Source organism: Bos indicus x Bos taurus, chromosome 7 (assembly GCF_003369695.1).
Source record: "Bos indicus x Bos taurus breed Angus x Brahman F1 hybrid chromosome 7, Bos_hybrid_MaternalHap_v2.0, whole genome shotgun sequence".
In the NCBI taxonomy this organism is placed as follows: domain Eukaryota; kingdom Metazoa; phylum Chordata; class Mammalia; order Artiodactyla; family Bovidae; genus Bos; species Bos indicus x Bos taurus.
This window is the reverse complement of record NC_040082.1, coordinates 110,109,815-110,131,322: the sequence shown is the minus strand read 5'-3', so window position 1 is coordinate 110,131,322 and position 21,508 is coordinate 110,109,815. Positions and strand designations below refer to the sequence as shown.

General features: G+C 38.5%; 1 protein-coding gene and 1 pseudogene across 1 annotated transcript; both read right to left on the bottom strand.

Moving 5' to 3' along the window:
* Positions 1-8,637: 8,637 nt before the first annotated feature.
* LOC113896676 (olfactory receptor 5W2-like) lies at positions 8,638-9,567 on the bottom strand. The gene has a single exon (XM_027548889.1). The coding sequence runs from the start codon at positions 9,562-9,564 to the stop codon at positions 8,638-8,640; it is 927 nt and encodes a 308-aa protein (XP_027404690.1). The 5' UTR covers positions 9,565-9,567.
* A 6,004-nt stretch (positions 9,568-15,571) lies between these two features.
* On the bottom strand, positions 15,572-16,518 carry LOC113896508 (annotated as a pseudogene).
* Between the last annotated feature and the right edge of the window lie 4,990 nt (positions 16,519-21,508).

Sequence of the window (21,508 nt, the reverse complement as noted above, 5' to 3'; positions counted from 1 at the left end):
TGACCTGAATGATTTAAATGCCAATCACTCTCAATTGCTTTGTGTGCTGTTGATGTACTGCTTCAGTCAGGGACTTTGTGTAAGTATATGCACAACAAAATTGAAAAGAGATTGTACACTAGCTGACAGATCTAATTAAAATATTAAAGCTATTAATAAATCTATCTGGAATTAGAAACTACAGAGTTCTACAATGGGAAAGTGACAGTTTGTGTAGATTAAAGATAACTGTCATTTTTTCACACATTTTTTTAGAGATACATTACTTATTTATCCTCCCTTTGAATATTTGCTATACTTTAGCTGCTTTGCCCAACAAAAATTGGCAGAAATAATGTAAGTCTGTTTTACATTTCTTCCCCCCACCACCACTCTGCACCACACAATACTGGGATCTTATTTCCCAACCAGGGACGGAAATGTGCCTGTGGTAGAAACATGGAGTCACCCATCAGGCCTCCAGGGGAACACCTGTGAGTCAATCCTGCATTAAGCCTTTAGGAAGACAGTATCTGAAAGCCACATGATACCAGATAAGAAGTCCATCTAACCATCTGAGAATACCTTGTGACAGACAGATTCTGAGATTGCTTAAAGGGGGAAGAGGAGAATATGAGTTCATCTGTCCAGCCATTCTCATCCAGTGACAGATGTGAGTTACCTTATAACCTAGCCTATCCTCCCACTGAATATTTTATGTGACCTTAGTCAACATGAGGATGAACAAAATAATGAATCAGAGATCATTGTTTTAAAAGAAAGATACTGCTAAGTCATGTCCAACTCTTGTGAGCCCATGAACTGTAGCCTGCCAAGCTCCTCTGTCCATGGAATTATCCAGGCAAGAATACTGGAGTGGTGACATTTCCTTCTCCAGGGGAACTTCCCAACCAAGGAATTGAATCCAGGTCTCCCGCATTGCAGGGAGATATTTACAAACTAAGCTACACAGGAAGCTATTTAAGTCATGTGGTTTTGAAATACTGTTTAGGTAGCAAGAGATAACAGCAGCAGTGTGGATATATAAATAAGAGAATAGTTTAGGGGTAATTATTTTCCATATATATTTACATTATATATATTTATTTTATATATTTGCATTATATATTTATTATATATATTAATACAAATCTGAAAAGTGAAGAAAATATTTGAAAAGTATATCTACACATCTGAAAAAGAACTTGTATCCAAACTTTATGAAATGCTTTCATCAATAATAAGAAAAAAAATTATAATAATAAAATTTAGGCAAAGGATTGAATAGATATGCTCACCAAGATGTGCAAACAGAAACATTGTATATGTGTTTGCTCAGTATCATTAGTTTTTAGGAAAATGACAATATCTGTTAAATGGGTTAAAATTAGAAATACTGAGCATACCTAATTTTTCCTGTTTCATCTGAATTCTCATTTGGGATTTAACAAGGACACAGATTATCTTTTTATTTTTGGAGTTACTTCTCTGATTATTCCTTTTAATTGTTTCTTGCTTTTTACCTACCTTATTTTTTCTAAAGCTAGGAAACTCATAAAACCAAATTTCATGTAATTACTATGTTTTTAGTTTTGGGAAAGTAATAGAGATACATTTTTTATGTCATTTTATATGTCATTGCCATTCTTGACCAACTCAATCCTCAAATACCAGCTGTCCTCCTGTAGAAATACAGTTGAGGCAAAGGTTAAGCCACATAACTAATTGCCAATAATTTTCCACCAGTTAAAATCAAGGAATTGATGTCTCTGTGTTACAAAAGAATTCGTGACCATTATTTATTTCCTCTCTGGCACACTGTGGATGTGTGTGGAATAGTCCTTGATCACCTAATTCTATCCCTGACCAGATTAATTTTTCCCTCAGGTATATCCCTATCTTCTGGGATGCAAAAATCCCTTGGGTTACATTTTAATCAACCAGACCTGGCATTAGCTTTTTATCATTGCTGCTCCTCAAGACCACACAGGATAAACTCCTTTCAATCTACTCCCTCCCAACAATTTCAACCTGACTTTGGGTAGCTACATTATTAATACAAGCTGGGTAACCAAAAGATCTCCCAATGGGATTTGTGTTTCATTAAAAATGGAGATCTGAGATAACTGAAAAGTGTGTGTCAAGGAGAAAATGCATGCGTCGGATAAGAGCAAGTGAGAAAAAATTAGATTTTAGGATTTCCTTGTGCCCATGGTAACAGTAAAATCCTGTGTAGGCAACTATCTACTCAGAAGATGACTTTCTCAGAACATACTTGTATGCCATCAAACCTGGAGTACTGTGATACAGAGTTCACTGCATGATCGAGTTATCAAATTTCATTATGTCTCATGGCTGCTGGGGGAATGACTAGGAGAGCCAGTGGGTGTTGTTTGACAAGAAAGGAATACTTCTAGTAATATAAAGATTAATTGTGTTCTGAGATATGAATGTGTGTACTACATCAGTTTCACAAATGTATAGTCAATATTTATTTTGTATAAGAAACTATCATATTAAAAGAAAAAAAAAATAGTACTCTGATAGTGAACATGCTTTGTTTAAGGAAAACTCTTTTTTAGAGTACAATACATATTTAGAAAATTTCTTCTATACATGTAAGCTTAAGTAATGAAGAAATTCTGCTCCCAGAATGAAAACAAAGAGAAAACATTACTAACATCTCAGAAAGTGTCCCCACACATCCATCACAAATGGATATCAAATATGATACTTCAGGGTCTTCCCAGATGACTCAGCTGGATAAGAATGCAGCTACCAATGCAGGAGATAAAAGAGATATGTGTTTGATCCTTGAGTCAGAAAGATCCCCTGGGGGAGGGTATGGCAACCCACTCCAGTATTATTGACTGGAGAATCCGATGGAGAGAAGAGCCCGGCAGGCTCCAGTCTATAGGGTTGCACAGAGTTACACAGGACTGAGGCGACTTAACAGGCACACATGATACTCAGCTTGGATACTTTTAAAGGATACAGTAACAAAATCATACAGCTTTCACAGCTTTATTTTTACCGCTTTCACACAATTCACCCTCATTGCTGTGTAGTACTCCCAGATATAAACTTCAGATCAGATCAGATCAGATCAGTCGCTCAGTCGTGTCTGACTCTTTGCAACCCCATGAATCGCAGCACACCAGGCATCCCTGTACATCACCAACTCCCGGGGTTCACTCAGACTCACGTCCATCGTGTCAGTGATGCCATCCAGCCATCTCATCCTCTGTCGTCCCCTTCTCCTCTTGCCCCCAATCCCTCCCAGCATCAGAGTCTTTTCCAATGAGTCAACTCTTCACATGAGGTGGCCAAAGTACTGGAGTTTCAGCTTTAGCATCATTCCTTCCAAAGAAATCCCAGGGCTGATCTCCTTCAGAATGGACTGGTTGGATCTCCTTGCAGTCCAAGGGACTCCCAAGAGTCTTCTCCAACACCACAGTTCAAAAGCATCAATTCTTCGGCGCTCAGCCTTCTTCACAGTCCAACTCTCACATCCATACATGACCACTGGAAAAGCCATAGCCTTGACTAGACGAACCTTTGTTGGCAGAGTAATGTTTCTGCTTTTGAATATGCTATCTAGGTTGATCATAACTTTCCTTCCAAGGAGTAAGCATCTTTTAATTTCATGGCTGCAGTCACCATCTGTAGTGATTTTGAAGCCCAGAAAAATAAAGTCTGACACTGTTTCCACTGTTTCCCCATCTATTTCCCATGAAGTGATGGGACCGGATGCCATGATCTTCATTTTCTGAATGTTGAGCTTTAAGCCAACCTTTTCACTCTCCTCTTTCACTTTCATCAAGAAGCTTTTGAGTTCCTCTTCACTTTCTGCCATAAGGGTGGTATCATCTGCATATCTGAGGTTATTGATATTTCTCCTAGCAAACTTGATTCCAGCTTGTGCTTCTTCCACTCCAGCGTTTCTCATGATGTACTCTACATGTAAGTTAAATAAACAGGGTGACAATATACAGCCTTGACGAACTCCTTTTCCTATTTGGAACTAGTCTGTTGTTCCATGTCCAGTACTAACTGTTGCTTCCTGACCTGCATACAAATTTCTCAAGAGGCAGATCAGGTGGTCTGGTATTCTCATCTCTTGAAGAATTTTCCACAGTATATTGTGATCCACACAGTCAAAGGCTTTGGCATAGTCAATAAAGCAGAAATAGATGTTTTTCTGGAACTCTCTTGCTTTTTCCATGATCCAGTAGATGCTGGCAATTTGATCTCTGGTTCCTCTGCCTTTTCTAAAACCAGCTTGAACATCTGGAAGTTCACGGTTCACATATTGCTGAAGCCTGGCTTGGAGAATTTTGAGCATTACTTTACTAGTGTGTGAGATGAGTGCATTTGTGCGGTAGTTGGAGCATTCTTTGGCATTGCCTTTCTTTGGGATTGGAATGAAAACTGACCTTTTCCAGTCCTGTGGCCACTACTGAGTTTTCCAAATTTGCTGGCATATTGAGTGCAACACTTTCACAGCGTCATCTTTCAGGATTTGAAATAGCTCAACTGGAATTCTATCACCTCCACTAGCTTTGTTCGTAGTGATGCTTTCTAAAGCCCACTTGACTTCACATTCCAGGATATCTGGCTCTAGGTCAGTGATCACACCACTGTGATTATCTGGGTCATGAAGATCTTTTTTGTACAGTTCTTCTGTGTATTCTTGCCATCTCTTCTTAGTATCTTCTGCTTCTGTTAGGTCCATACCATTTCTGTCCTTTATTGAGCCCATCTTTTCATGAAATGTTCCTTTGGTATCTCTGATTTTCTTGAAGAGATCTCTAGTCTTTCCCATTCTGTTGTTTTCCTGTATGTCTTTGCATTGATCGCCGAAGAAGGCTTTCTTATCTCTTCTTGCTATTCTTTGGAACTCTGCATTCAGATGTTTATATCTTTCCTTTTCTCCTTTGCTTTTCACTTGTCTTCTTTTACAGCTATTTGTAAGGCCTCCCCAGACAGCCATTTTGCATTTTTGCATTTCTTTTCTATGGGGATGGTCTTGATCTCTGTCTCCTGTACAATGTCATGAACCTCATTCCATAGTTCATCAGGCACTCTATCTATCAGATCTAGGCCCTTAAATCTATTTCTCACTTCCACTGTATAATCATAAGGGATTTGATTTAGGTCATACCTGAATGGTCTACTTTCTTCAATTTCAATCTGAATTTGGCAATAAGGAGTTCATGGTCTGAGCCCCAGTCAGCTCCTGGTATTGTTTTTGCTGACTGTATAGAGCTTCTCCATCTTTGGCTGCAAAGAATATAATCAATCTGATTTTGGTGTTGACCATCGGGTGATGTCCATACAGTAATTTATCTAATTTAGAGCTGGGGTCAGTATACTTGACCTCTAAAGTTTTATTGGAGATGAACATACCATTTATCTGTATATTTTTATGGTTGCTTTTGTGATACAGCAAAAATCTGAGGATTGTGACAAAGTTTATGAACTATAAATTCTAATATATACACTATTTAACATTTTAAGGATATTTGTCAAGTACTGATCTAAAGTGTGTAAAATGTGGGGGTTGTTTTCAGTTTTATATTATTACAAATAATTCAATGAAGAACGTTTTTGTATAAGTCTTTGGGTGGTCATATTCATCCATTTCTCTTAGGTATAATTCAAAAAATGCCATTTTTGAGCCATAGGAAATGTATTAGTATATGTTCTACAGTATTGGGCACAGTTTAGAGTTTTATAAAATATACAGGCAATTCTCATCCAATTGTAAATTATAAAGCCATACTTATTCCACATCCTCATTAACAGTTGCTAATTCAATCATTTACACCTTACTATTCTTTAGGTGACTCATAATGCTTTTATTTGCTATTAACCTTTTATTTAAGTTTTACTTACTAGAGGGCTACTACATTTGGATATTCACTTTGATGAGGAGTCTATGTATTCTGAATATGAATTACAACTTACATAAAAGGACTATGTTTGAAAGTATTTGTCCTCCTGAATTTCATAATATCTAGATGGCTTAATGTAACCACTATTAAAGGTTGAAACAGTCTACAAGTACAGTACAATTTCTGATTTCAACCTAAAGTAACTTCTTTTTTTTTTTTTTCCAAATCTTTTCCAGTACTGGGATTATTTTACACAGCAGCAATCAATGCAAAGAAATAGAGGAAAACAACAGAATGGGAAAGACTAGAGATCTCTTCATGAAAATTAGAGATACAAAGGGAACATTTCATGAAAAGATGGGCTCAATAAAGAACAGAAATGGTATGGAACTAAAAGAAGCAGAAGATATTAAGAAGAGGTGGTAAGAATACACAGAAGAACTATACAAAAAAATATCTTCATGACCCAGATAATCACAATGGTGTGATCACTCACCTAGAGCCAGACATCCTGGAATGTGAAGTTAAGTGGGCCTTAGGAAGCATCACTATGAAAAAATCTAGTGGAGGTGATGGAATTCCAGTTGAGCTATTCCAAATCCTGAAGGATGATGCTGTGAAAGTGCTGCACTCAATATGCCAGCAAATTTGGAAAACTCAGTAGTGGCCACAGGACTGGAAAAGGTCAGTTTTCATTCCAAACCCAAAGAAAGGCAATGCCAAAGATTGTTAAAACTACCGCACAAATGCACTCATCTCACACACTAGTAAAGTAATGCTCAAAATTCTCCAAGCCAGGCTTCAGCAATATGTGAACCGTGAACTTCCAGATGTTCAAGCTGGTTTTAGAAAAGGCAGAGGAACCAGAGATCAAATTGCTAACATCTGCTGGATCATGGAAAACGCAAGAGAGTTCCAGAAAAACATCTATTTCTGTTTTATTGACTATGCCAAAGCCTTTGACTGTGTGGATCACAATAAACTGTGGAAAATTCTGAAAGAGATGGGAATGCCAGACCACCTGACTTGCCTCTTGAGAAACCTATATGCAAGTCAGGAAGCAACAGTTAGAACTGGACATGGAACAACAGACTGGTTCCAAATAGGAAAAGGAGTACGTCAAGGCTGTATATTGTTACCCTGCTTATTTAACTTACATGCAGAGTACATCATGAGAAACGCTGGACTGGAAGAAGCACAAGCTGGAATCAAGATTGCCAGGAGAAATATCAATAACCTCAGAAATGCAGATAACACCAGCCTTATGGCAAAAAGTGAAGAGGAACTCAAAAGCCTCCTGATGAAAGGGAAAGAGGAGAGTGAAAAAGTTGGCTTAAAGCTCAACATTCAGAACATGAAGATCATGGCATCCGGTCCCATCACTTCATGGGAAATAGATGGGGAAACAGTGGAAACAGTGTCAGACTTTATTTTTCTGGGCTCCAAAATCACTACAGATGGTGACTGCAGCCATGAAATTAAAAGACGCTTACTCCTTGGAAGGAAAGTTATGACCAACCTAGATAGCATATTCAAAAGCAGAGACATTACTTTGCCAAAAAAGTTTCGTCTAGTCAAGGCTATGGCTTTTCCAGTGGTCATGTATGGATGTGAGAGTTGGACTGTGAAGAAGGCTGAGCGCCGAAGAATTGATGCTTTTGAACTGTGGTGTTGGAGAAGACTCTTGGGAGTCCCTTGGACTGCAAGGAGATCCAACCAGTCCATTCTGAAGGAGATCAGCCCTGGGATTTCTTTGGAAGGAATGATGCTAAAGCTGAAACTCCAGTACTTTGGCCACCTCATGCGAAGAGCTGACTCATTGGAAAAGACCCTGATGCTAGGAAGGATTGGGAGCAGGAGGAGAAGGGGACAACAGAGGATGAGATGGCTGGATGGCATCACTGACTCGATGGATGTGAGTCTGAGTGAGCTCCGGGAGTTGGTGATGGACAGGGAGGCCTGGCGTGCTGCGATGCATGGGGTCACAAAGAGTCGGACACGACTGAGCGACTGATCTGATCTGATCTGATCCAGTATTTGTCTTTTACTGTTTGACTGATCTCACTTAGCATGCTGCCTTCAAGTTTTTTCCATGTTGTGGCAAACAAGGATACCGTACTTCTAAAGGACATGTGCTTGTCCACCTTAAAATCCATCTAATTGTTCCATCCTCTTACTAATATCCTTTCATTTCTTAACTTGAATGATTTTTAGATCTGAGGCTGAGTGTATCTATCCAAAGATATACTAGTTTTGTTTTTAGATTTTGGTCTATAACCCTTATTTTTTAAATTACATGAGGATTTGGGGAATCTTATGAATGTTTAGCTTGTTAGCAAATGCTTATGGTTAACACTAGCTTATATTCATTAGTACAGAAAATACAGTACGTACCATAGAATATTTTATAAAAAGTTCAAATATCTGTCAATAAACACATGATAATTATCTAGCAATTGAAACAGGAAATGAAAGAATTTCATAAATGAAAGAATGAATCAATACAATGTGACAAAATTAAAACACTCAGGAAAGTTTTCAACAAAGAGAACATGCCATATATAAATTCTTGATACATATGAGTATGCTGTATTTGGAAGTTGTAACGTTTCTAAAATTTTGGCTTTATAACCAATGCTTATTATTAATTTATGTATTTAGTAAGAGAACTTCTTTTGTCTTGTATAATGCCACATAATTTTACAAACACAAAAACCACAACGTGTGTGTTTTTCTGTGTGTGAAATATAAATATTTAGCATCATCTTTTAAGTTTTATTTTTTCTAGGGCTTGTTTCACATCCTTGTTTCTTAGACTGTAAATCAGAGGGTTTAACATTGGAATCACTAGAGTAAAAAACAACAAAGTCATTTTGTCTTGATCTAGAGAGTAAGATGAACTCAGTCTGAAATACATAAAGAAAATGGTTCCCTGGAAAATTGTCACTGCAGTTAGGTGAGAGGTGCAGGTAGAGAAAGCTTTGAACCTCCCCTCTACAGAGTGGATCTTCAAGACTGAAAGGATGATATGAAAATAAAAGACAAGAACTCCTGAAATGGTACTCAGTTCAATGAAGCCATAAACAAGGAATAATGCCAACTCATTGACCTGTATATCAGAGCAAGAAAGGAGGAAAAGTGGAGGCAAATCATAGAAGAAATGGTTAATCTCATTTGACCCACAGAAACATAAGCGGAATGCTAATGTTGTGTGTATCAGAGCATCTGCCATTGCCACCAGGTAAACCCCAGCCACGAGCAGGGAGCACACCCTGTTGGACATGCTGACTGCAAAGAGCAAGGGGCTGCTGATGGCCTTGTACTGGTCACAGGGCATCACTGCCAGCAGGAGATACTCAGAATTGGCAAAGATACAGAAGACCAAGAATTGCAGAGCACAACCATGAAAAGAGATTGACTTGTTCTTGGCAAACAGGTCCACCAGCATCTTAGGGCTGGTGGCTGTGGAATAGCAGAGGTCACAGAAGGAGAGGTGGCTGAGGAAAAAGTACATGGGTGTGTGCAGCTGGAGATCCATCCTAATCAGGGTTATCATTCCAAGGTTTGCCAGAAGATTGATGAGATAAACAAGGAGAACCATGGTAAATAGGGTCACTTTGTTCTCAGTGTTCTCACTAATTCCCAAGAAAATGAATTCAGTCAAGGAGGAGCAATTGTCTCTGTCCATCCGTCTTTGCTCTTGTCTATACTCTTAGAAAAATATTTTTAAAATAAATAACAAAGATACATGGGTAGGTAACACTTCTGCACATCTTCAAAATATCATAAAGCAGAACACATTTCTTTCTATAACTGTATTTTTGTATTCAGAAAAGCATCCAGTCATGTGCCCACTCTTTAAAGAGGCAAAGCTATCTATTGGGGTAAACTTCGAGTATGAAGTCCCTTGGACTGCAATAAGAGCAAAGCAGTCCATCCTAAAGAAAATCAGTCCTGAATATTCATTGGAAGGACTGATGCTGAAGTGGAAACGCCAATAATTTGGCCACCTGATGCAAAGAACTGACTCTTTAGAAAACACCCTGCTTCTGGGAAAGGTTGAATGCAGGATAAGAAGGGGATGACTGAGGATGAGATGGTTGGATGGCATCCCAATGAACATGAGTTTGAGCAAGCTCTGGGAGATAAAGAAAGGAGAGACCAGGCATGCTGCAGTCCATGGGGTTGCAAGGGTTGGACATGACTAAGTGACTGAACAACAACAAATCCTCCATTATAAATATGTACTGAATCTTCTTTATCCATTCATCTGTTAACAGACATTTAGGTTACCTCTATATCTTGGCTATTGTAAACAGCACTGCAGTGAACACTGGGGTACACATATCCTTTCAAACTACAGTTTTCTCAGAATATATGCCCTGCATTGGGATGGTTGGATCATGCACTAGCTCAATTTTTAAGTTTTTAAGGGACCTTCATACTGTTCTCCGTTGTGGCCGTACAAATTTACATTCCCACAACAACGTAGGAGGTTTTTCTATTCTCCACACACTCTCATGACCTGCCTCTTGAGAAATCTGTATGCAGGACAAAAAGCAACAATTAGAACTGGACATGGAACAACAGACTGGCTCCAAATAGGAAAAGGAGTACGTCAAGGCTGTATATTGTCACCCTGCTTATTTAAGTTATATGCAGAGTATATCATGAGAAACGCTGGGCTGGATGAAGCACAAGCTGGAATCAAGATTGCCGGGGAAAATGACAATAACCTCAGATATGCAGATGACACCACCCTTATGGCAGAAAGTGAAAAAGAACTAAAGAGCCTCTTGAAAGTGAAAGAGGAGAGTGAAAAAGTTGGCTTAAAGCTCAACATTCAGGAAACAAAGATCATGGCATCCAGTCCCATCACTTCATGGCAAATAGATGGGGAAACAGTGGAAACAGTGTCAGACTTTATTTTGGGGGGCTCCAAAATCTCTGCAGGTGGTGACTGCAGCCATGAAATTAAAAGACGCTTACTCCTTGGAAGGAAAATTATGACCAACCTAGATAGCATGTTGAAAAGCAGAGACATTACTTTGCCAAATAAGGTCCGTCTAGTCAAGGCTATGGTTTTTCCAGTGGTCATGTATGGATGTGAGTGTTGGACTAGAAAGAAAATTCTTCGCTGGGCACCGAAGAATTGATGCTTTTGAACTGTGGTGTTGGAGAAGACTCTTGAGAGTCCCTTGGACTGCCAGGAGATCCAATCAGTCCATCCCAAAGGAAATCAGACCTGAATATTCATTGGAAGGACTGATGTTGAAGCTGAAATTCCAATCCTTTGGCTACATGATGCTAAGAGCTGACTCATTTGAAATGACCCTGATGCTGGGAAAGACTGAAAGCAGAAGGAGAAGGGGACAACAGAGGATGAGATGGTTGGATGGCATCACTGAATCAATGGACATGGATTTGGGTGGACTCCAGGAGTTGGTGATGGACAGGGAGACCTGGTGTGCTGCAGTCCATGGGGTCACAAAGAGTTGGACACCACTGAGCAAATGAACTGAAATGAGCTGGCACCCTCTCCAGCATTTATTGTTTGTAGGCTTTTTGATGATGGTCATTTTAACCAGTGTGAGATAATATCTCTTTACGGTTTTAATTTGCTTTTCTTTAATGATTCATGTGTTGAGAATCTTTTCATGTACCTCTTGGTTGCCTGTATATTTTGTTTGGAGAAATGTCTATTCAGATCTTCTGTGCATGTTTTTGTTTGGGTTGTTTGCTTTGTATACTGAGCTGCATTAGCTGTTTGTAAATTTTGGAATTAATCCCTAGTTGCTAACATCATTTACAAATATTGTCTCCCATTCTATGGGTTGTCCTTTCATTGTTTTTATGGTATCCTTTGCTGTGCAGAACTTTTTTTGTTGTTGTTTTAGTTTAATTAGGTCCATTAGTTTATTTTTGTTTTTATTTCTGTTGCCTTAGGAGGCAGATACTATACACACACACACACACACACACACACACACACACACACACACACACACATATATTGCTGCAATGAATGTCAAAGACTGTTACACCTATGTTTTCCTCTAAGAGTTTTGTAATACCTCATCTTATATTTATGTCTTTAATCCATTTTGCATTTATTTTTGTGTACAGTGTTAGAAGAAGGTTATGACCAACCTAGATAGCATATTTAAAAGCAGAGACATTGCTTTGCCAACAAAGGTTCGTCTAGTCAAGGCTATGGTTTTTCCTGTGGTCATGTATGGATATGAGAGTTGGACTGTGAAGAAGGCTGAGCGCCGAAGAATTGATGCTTTTGAACTGTGGTGTTGGAGAAGACTCTTGAGAGTCCCTTGGACTGCAAGGAGATCCAACCAGTCCATTCTGAAGGAGATCAGCCCTGGGATTTCTTTGGAAGGAATGATGCTAAAGCTGAAACTCCAGTACTTTGGCCACCTCATGCGAAGAGTTGACTCATTGGAAAAGACTCTGATGCTGGGAGGGATTGGGGGCAGGAGGAGAAGGGGACAACAGAGGATGAGATGGCTGGATGGCATCACTGACTCGATGGATGTGAGTCTGAGTGAACTCTGGGAGTTGGTGATGGACAGGGATGCCTGGTGTGCTGCGATTCATGGGGTTGCAAAGAGTCAGACACGACTGAGCGACTGATCTGATCTGATCTGATCTGATCTGACAGTGTTAGAAAATATTCTAATTTCATGCATTTACATGAGTGGTACAATTTTCCCAGCACACTTATTGAAGAGACTGCCTTTTCTCTTTTGATAGTCCTGCCTCCGCTGCATTTATAGTTCTCAGTTTTTACTTCAGAGTGATTTTGAGGCTTCGTAGGAATTACTTGACTGTATAGTTAATTAATGCTTGCTATTACAGTTCTATGAAGACCTACAAGACCTTTTAGAACTAACACTCAAAAAAGATGTCCTTTTCATTATAGGGGACTGGAATGCAAAAGTAGGAAGCCAAGAAACACCTGGAGTAACAGGCAAATTTGGCCTTGGAATACAGAATGAAGCAGGGCAAAGACTAATAGAGTTTTGCCAAGAAAATGCACTGGTCATAACAAACACCCTCTTCCAACAACACAAGAGAAGACTCTATACATGGACATCACCAGATGGTCAACACCGAAATCAGATTGATTATATTCTTTGCAGCCAAAGATGGAGAAGCTCTATACAGTCAGCAAAAACAAGACCAGGAGCTGACTGGGGCTCAGACCATGAACTCCTTATTGCCAAATTCAGACTGAAATTGAAGAAAGTAGGGAAAACCACTAGACCATTCAGGTATGACCTAAATCAAATCCCTTATGATTATACAGTGGAAGTGAGAAATAGATTTAAGGGCCTAGATCTGATAGATAGAGTGCCTGATGAACTATGGAATGAGGTTCGTGACATTGTACAGGAGACAGGGATCAAGACCATCCCCATAGAAAAGAAATGCAAAAATGCAAAATGGCTGTCTGGGGAGGCCTTACAAATAGCTGTGAAAAGAAGAGAAGTGAAAAGCAAAGGAGAAAAGGAAAGATGTAAGCATCTGAATGCAGAGTTCCAAAGAATAGCAAGAAGAGATAAGAAAGCCTTCTTCAGTGATCAATGCAAAGAAATAGAGGAAAACAACAGAATGGGAAAGACTAGAGATCTATTCAAGAAAATCAGAGATACCAAAGGAACATTTCATGCAAAGATGAGCTAGATAAAGGACAGAAATGGTATGGACCTAACAGAAGCAGAAGATATTAAGAAGAGATGGCAAGAATACACAGAAGAACTGTACAAAAAAGATCTTCACGACCCAGATAATCACGATGGTGTGATCACTGACCTAGAGCCAGACATCCTGGAATGTGAAGTCAAGTGGGCCTTAGGAAGCATCACTATGAGCAAAGCTAGTGGAGGTGATGGAATTCCAGTTGAGCTATTTCAAATCCTGAAAGATGACGCTGTGAAAGTGTTGCACTCAATATGCCAGCAAATTTGGAAAACTCAGCAGTGGCCACAGGACTGGAAAAGGTCAGTTTTCATTCCAAGCCCAAAGAAAGGCAATGCCAAAGAATGCTCCAACTACCGCACAATTGCACTCATCTCACATGCTAGTAAAGTAATGCTCAAAATTCTCCAAGCCAGGCTTCAGCAATATGTGAACCGTGAACTTCCTGATGTTCAAGCTGGTTTTAGAAAAGGCAGAGGAACCAGAGATCAAATTGCCAGCATCTACTGGATCATGGAAAAAGCAAGAGAGTTACAGAAAAATATCTATTTCTGCTTTATTGACTATGCCAAAGCCTTTGACTGTGTGGGTCACAATAAACTGTGGAAAATTCTTCAAGAGATGGGAACACCAGACCACCTGATCTGCCTCTTAAGAAATTCATGTGCAGGTCAGGAAGCAACAGTTAGAACTGGACACGGAACAACAGACTGGTTCCAAATAGGGAAAGGAGTACGTCAAGGCTGTATATTGTTACCCTGCTTATTTAACTTACATGCAGAGTACATCATGAGAAATGCTGGACTGGAAGAAACACAAGCTGGAATCAAGATTGCCAGGAGAAATATCAATAACCTCAGATATGCAGATGATACCACCCTTATAGCAGAAAGTGAAGAGGATCTAAAAAGCCTCTTGATGAAAGTGAAAGTGGAGAGTGAAAAAGTTTGCTTAAAGCTCAACATTCAGAACATGAAGATCATGGCATCCAGTCCCATCACTTCATGGGAAATAGATGGGTGAACAGTGGAAACAGTGTCAGATTTATTTTTCTGGGCTCCAAAATCACTACAGATGGTGACTTCAGCCATGAAATTAAAAGACGCTTGCTCCTTGGAAGGAAAGTTATGACCAACCTAGATAGCATATTCAAAAGCAGAGACATTGCTTTGCCAACAAAGGTTCATCTAGTCAAGGCTATGGTTTTTCCAGTGGTCATGTATGGATGTGAGAGTTGGACTGTGAAGAAGGCTGAGCGCCGAAGAATTGATGCTTTTGAACTGTGGTGTTGGAGAAGACTCTTGAGAGTCCCTTGGACTGCAAGGAGATCCAACCAGTCCATTCTGAAGGAGATCAGCCCTGGGATTTCTTTGGAAGGAATGATGCTAAAGCTGAAACTCCAGTATTTTGGCCAGCTAATGAGAAGAGTTGACTCATTGGAAAAAACTCTGATGTTGGGATGGATTGGAGGCAGGAGGAGAAGGGGACGACAGAGGATGAGATGGCTGGATGGCGTCACTGACTCGATGGACGTGAGTCTGAGTGAACTCCGGAAGTGGTGATGGACAGGGAGGCCTGGCGTGCTGCGATTCATGAGGTTGCAGAGTCAGACACGACTGAGCGACTGATCTGATCTGATCTATAGTCATTAATGTAGAAAATATAGTGTATGTCATAGAATATAAAGGACCTAAATGTTCAAAGGTCTCTCAGTAAATATACAATAAATTTTAGTGTAATTGAAATAATATTTGAATGAAAGAATTAACCATAATATTTGACAAAATTGCAAAATTCTGGAAGTACTCAGCAAAGAGGAAGTGCTATATATTAATTGTATATACACAATGAAGCATGCTGTGTTTTAAAGATTACATTTTATTATAAATATTTATTTGCTCCTTTATAGTATTTGAAACAATTTCATTTCCCTTGGATCATGAATATAATTTTACAAAAACAACAAACATATATATGTGTGTCTATATATTTATAGTACACCCTTTAAAACCACCTTTCATTTTCCAGTTTTTCAGGGCCTGTTTCACATCTTTGTTCTATAGGCTATATAACAGGATTTAACATGGGAATCACAAGGGTATAGAACAATTAGGTCATTTTGCCTTGATCTGAGAGTAGAAAGTATTTGGCCTGAAATACAAGAAAAGTACAGTTCCCTAGAAAATTGTCACAACATTTAAATGAGAGGTGCAGGTGTAGAAAGCTTTGAACTTCCCATCAGTAGAGTGGGTCTTCAAGACTGAAAGGATGATAAAATAAGAGAAAAGGACTCCTGAAATAGTACTCAGTTCAATAAAACCCAAAATAGTGAATAACACCAATTCATTGTCCTGTATATCAGAGCAGGAAAGGAGTAAAAGTGGAGGTAAGTCACAGAAGAAATCATTAATCTCATTTGACCCACAGAAGCATAAATGGAATGCTAATGTCTTGTGTATCAGAGAATCTGCCATTCCCACTAGGAAAACCCCAGCCACAAGCGGGGAGCACACCCCACTGGACATGCTGACTGCATAGAGCAAGGGGCTGCTGACGGCCTTATACAAGTCATAGGCCATCACGGCCAGCAGGAAACACTCCTAATCTGCAAAGATACAGAAGACCAAGAATTGCAGAGCATAGCCATAGGAGGGTATTGATTTGTTCTTGGCAAATAGGTCCAAGAGCATCTTGGGGTGAATTGCAGTGCATAGCAGAGGACACAGAAGAAGAGGTGACCAAGGAAAAAGTACACAGGTGTGTGAAGCTGCAGATCCATCTTAATCAGGAACATCATCCCAAGATTTGCCAAGTGGCCAGTGAGATAAATAATTAGAACTATGTTAAATATGGTCACTTTGTCCTCAGCATTATCAATAATTCCCAAGAAAATGAATCCAGTAATAGAGGAGCAGTTCCCTCCATCCATTTTCCTTTGTTCTTGTCTAAGATTTTAGAAAATGATCAAGAAAAGAACACATGGATGTGTAACACTTCTGCACATCTGCAATATATCATAAGATAGAATACAATTCTATATGCAATTGTCTTTATATTCAGAAAATTATACATTTATGCATGCACTCTTTAAAAAGGCATAGCTGTTATTACTCAATAAAAACAAATACATGGTATAGAGCATTGGGAAACTGAACCAAATCTAAATGTAATTTGTGAGACATGTTACTTTCTACAAGCTTGTCTCTGAGCCTTCCTTTCTTTACCTCAAAGAATACATTTGATGAACTTACCTGTCTTCTCCTCTACAAAATAATGTGGGTGAGACTCTAATGTTAGAGATACCTGGCTGTAAGAGTCAGGACTAAGCATTTTCTGTGAATATTCATGTGGATGCAAAACAAGGTAACAATTTTAATATTTCTCAAAACCATGGCTGTTTTAAGAGTATCTGTATCAGTTCCAGAAATAATGAGCATATCATGGATTGATCATAATAAAATAATTATGCTTCTGGTTTTGGTTTATGTTATGTTCACTATCTGGTGAGACATTAAGCAAGTATTAATGAGCTGTTCTCTAGTTGTGTATTTTTGTTTTGTCATAATATTAATTACCTTTCTGTGGGAATTGTCTGGTGCCAAAGAAAGAATCTCTTTACTCATTGAAAGAAAACATGTCTACAAACTTATTTAACTCATATATTTTTAATCTATTGAGCTACCCTGTAGCTCAGCTGGTAAAAATCAGCCTGCAATACAGGAGACCCTGGTTCAATTCCTGCGGCAGGAAGATCCCCGGAGAATGGGTAGGCTACCCACTCCAATATTCTTGTGCTTCCCTGGTGGCTCAGATGGTAAAGAATCTACCTGCAATGTGGGAGATCTGGGTTCGATCCCTGGGTTGGGAAGATCCCCTAGAGAAAAGAACAGCTACCCACTCCAGTGAAATATAAAAAAGACTTTTTCTTTGTAAAATGGAAATGAGATGAGTGATAATAAATGCTGTGGGCTTCCTTTATAGCTCAGCTAGTAAAGAATCTGCCTGCAATGAGGGAGACCTGGGTTTGATCCCTGGGTTGGGAATAAGCTCTTGAAGAAGGAAATAGCTACCCACTCCAGTATTCTAGCCTGGAGAATTCCATGAACTGTATAGTTCATGGCGTCACAAAGTCAGACACGACTGAGTGACTTTCACTTTCAATTGTTTCTGAAATATATAGACTTATCTCCATTGTGTTTGCATGCATTTATATGTCCATCACGTGTTTGCATGTGTGTGTGTCTTGGATAATATGTGAAAATTGGAGTGTGAGTGATATGTATATTTTTTAGACCTAAAGAATATGACATATTGTTCACATGAAGTTCAGTTTTTCACATGTTATTTGTAAGATGGAACCTCAAATACTTTTGAAATAAAGCAACAAGAATCTTCAAACTGATGTTTATACTTGGCTGTTGTTGTTATTTAGTCACTAAGTCATGTTTGGAACTTTAGTGACCCCCTGGACTGTAGCCCACCAGGCTCCTCTGTCCATGGAATGCTGTACAGTTCAATACCATCTGATTGATACCATCTGATCATGGTCAACATGAAGAATAACAGAATACAGCCCAGTTATTTAAACTGTGCCATTTTGAAATAGTGTTTATATAGCAAATGAAAGCTGAAGCAGTATGAATAGAATATAAGCAGAGGGGGGAAAATGTTTTGTTGATTATTAATTATTCCTGTTACATAATTTTATTAAATCTTTTTAATGTTTTGTGTTATTATGTAATGCTATGTATTATTATGTAATATAGATAGATGTTAGATTTATAGATGAAATGAAGAAAATATTTGCAAAACATTTTTGCAACAATTTGTAGCTAGACTATACAAAAATATTTATAAATAATAAAAACACAACCCAATTAAAAATAGAGACATGATTGAACAGATACCTCACCAACAGATACATAAATGGTAATTAATGATATAATAAATAATAATTATGAAAATAATAGTAAACAGCAAAAACATAAGTTATAGAAATATATTTTGCAGTTATACCTGTCTTTTTATGTCCAGGCTTCAAGTGAGTGTTCTCTGTGGTGCTTCTCAATGTCACGTCAGTTGACCAGCCATTGAAGACACAAGTTATATGCTCAGTAGCTCATTGTGTTTCTGAGATACCAGAGAAGGATGTTCCATACTTTCAGTAATATTTTCACACATAAAAATAAAAGATAGGGGGGAAAACAAATACTTTGCTTGCAATTAACCTTTAGTCTGTAAGATGCCACTTACTTAGAAAAAGTTTTCAAATTAATTTGGATTAGATTGGGTATAGAAGGTTCTTGACTTGTTATTGGACATCACTTAAGAAAGGTATTTGATTTTGTATTATCGCTTTCTTAGCACCCCTGCCTCACAACATCTTGTTGCACTTTATGTATTTTAATTGATTAAAGAAATATATGTATTTAAGATCTATCAAGTGTTTAAAATGATTCAGGCATGATTCTCAGCATTTAGTCAAACATGCAACAGTCATTGATGTAGGTACTATACTCTCCTAATTTTACAGGTCAGACAATTGAGACAGAAAAAATAAAGTGCAATTGACTAGTTGGGTACAATTGATAGTGCAATTGATCAAAGTGCAATTGACTAGTTGGGTACAAGAGATAGCAAAGGAACGAAAGGAATCTGGCTTCCTCTCTAATCCAGTAATTTCGTAAATGCAATCTTGTCAATGAGATATTCTACACATGAAAACACACACAGACACAATCTCTGAGGTTCTTACTATATCTTTTAAGACAACCTATTACAATCTGTTCTAGCATTAAGTCCCAGCTCCTAATGGTTGGAAGTGACAGACTTTATTTTCTTGGGCTCCAAAATCACTGCAGATGGTGACTACAGCCATGAAATTAAAAGACACTTGCTCCATGGAAGAAAAGGTATGACAAACATAGACAGCATATTAAAAAGCAGAGACATTACTTTAGCAACAAAAGTCCATTGAGTCAAAGCTATAGTTTTTCAAGTAGTCATGTATGGATGTGAAAGATGGACCATAAAGAAAGCTGAGTGCCAAAGAATTGATGCTTTTGAACTGTCATGTTGGAGAAGACTCTTGAGAACCCTTTGGCCTGTAAGAAGATCAAACCAGTCAATAATAAAGGAATATTCATTGGCAGGGCTGATTTTGAAGCTGAAGCTCCAATACTTTGGTCACCTTATATGAAGAAATGACTCATTGGAAAAGACCCCATAGCTGGTAAAGATTGAAGGCAGGAGAAGGAGATGACAGAGGATGAGATGCTTGGATGGCATCATCAACTCTATGGACATGAGTTTGAACAAGCTCTGGGAGTTGGTGATGGACAGGAAGGCCTGGCATGCTGCAATCCATGGGGTTGCAAAGAGTCAGACACAACTGAGTGACTGAACTGAACTGAATAGTTGGAAAGTTATCCAACTATTAGTTTGAAGCAATTTTGAAACTTTTAAATGTTTCCTTTATATGGGGGCTATGAAATGTGTTTGGCTCTGTGAAAACAAGTGTTTGGGAGGAGGAACTAAGATGGCAGAGGAGTAGGACGGGGAAAACACTTTCTCCCCCACAAATTCATCAAAAGAACATTTAAACGCTGAGTAAATTCCACAAAACAACTTCTGAATGCTGGCAGAGGACATCAGGCACCCAGAAAAGCAACCCAAGTCTTCAGAAGAAGAGAGAAGAAATACAGCTCCACTCACCAGAACACCGACACAAGCTTCCCTAACCAAGAAACCTTGACAAGCCACCTGTACAAACCCACACAGAGTGAAGAAATGCCACAATAAAGAGAACTACACAAACTGCCAGAATACAGAAAGGACACCCTAAACTCAGCAATTTAAAAAAGATGAAGAGACAGAGGAATACCCAGCAGATAAAGGAACAGGATAAATGCCCACCAAACCAAACAAAAGAGGAAGAGATAGGGAATCTACCTGATAAAGAATTCCGAATAATGATAGTGAAATTAATCCAAAATCTTGAAATCAAAATGGAATCACAGATAAATAGCCTGGAGACAAAGATTGAGAAGATGCAAGAAAGGTTTAACAAGGACCTAGAAGAAATAAAAAAGAGTCAATATATAATGAATAATGCAATAAATGAAATTAAAAACACTCTGGAGGCAACAAATAGTAGAATAACAGAGGCAGAAGATAGGATTAGTGAATTAGAAGGTAGAATGGTAGAAATAAATGAATCAGAGAGGATAAAAGAAAAACGAATTAAAAGAAATGAGGATAATCTCAGAGACCTCCAGGACAATATTAAACGCTACAACATTCGAATCATAGGGGTCCCAGAAGAAGAAGACAAAAAGAAAGACCATGAGAAAATACTTGAAGAGATAATAGTTGAAAACTTCCCTAAAATGGGGAAGGAAATAATCACCCAAGTCCAAGAAAGCCAGAGAGTCCCAAACAGGATAAACCCAAGGCGAAACACCCCAAGACACATATTAATCAAATTAACAAAGATCAAACACAAAGAACAAATATTAAGAGCAGCAAGGGAAAAACAACAAATAACACACAAGGGAATTCCCATAAGGATAACAGCTGATCTTTCAACACAAACTCTTCAAGCCAGGAGGGAATGGCAAGACATACTTACAGTGATGAAAGAAAATAACCTACAGCCCAGATTATTGTACCCAGCAAAGATCTCATTCAAATATGAAGGAGAAATCAAAAGCTTCACAGACAACCAAAAGCTGAGAGAATTCAGCACCACCAAACCAGCTCTCCAACAAATACTAAAGGATATTCTCTAGACAGGAAACACAAAAACGGTGTATAAACTCAAACCCAAAACAATAAAGTAAATGGCAATGGGATCATACTTATCAGTAATTACCTTAAACGTAAATGGGTTGAATGCCCCAACCAAAAGACAAAGACTG

Coding starts and splice junctions, on each gene's coding strand:
- LOC113896676 (XM_027548889.1), bottom strand. CDS start 9,564: ATGGACAGAGACAATTGCTCCTCCTTGACTGAATTCATTTTCTTGGGA.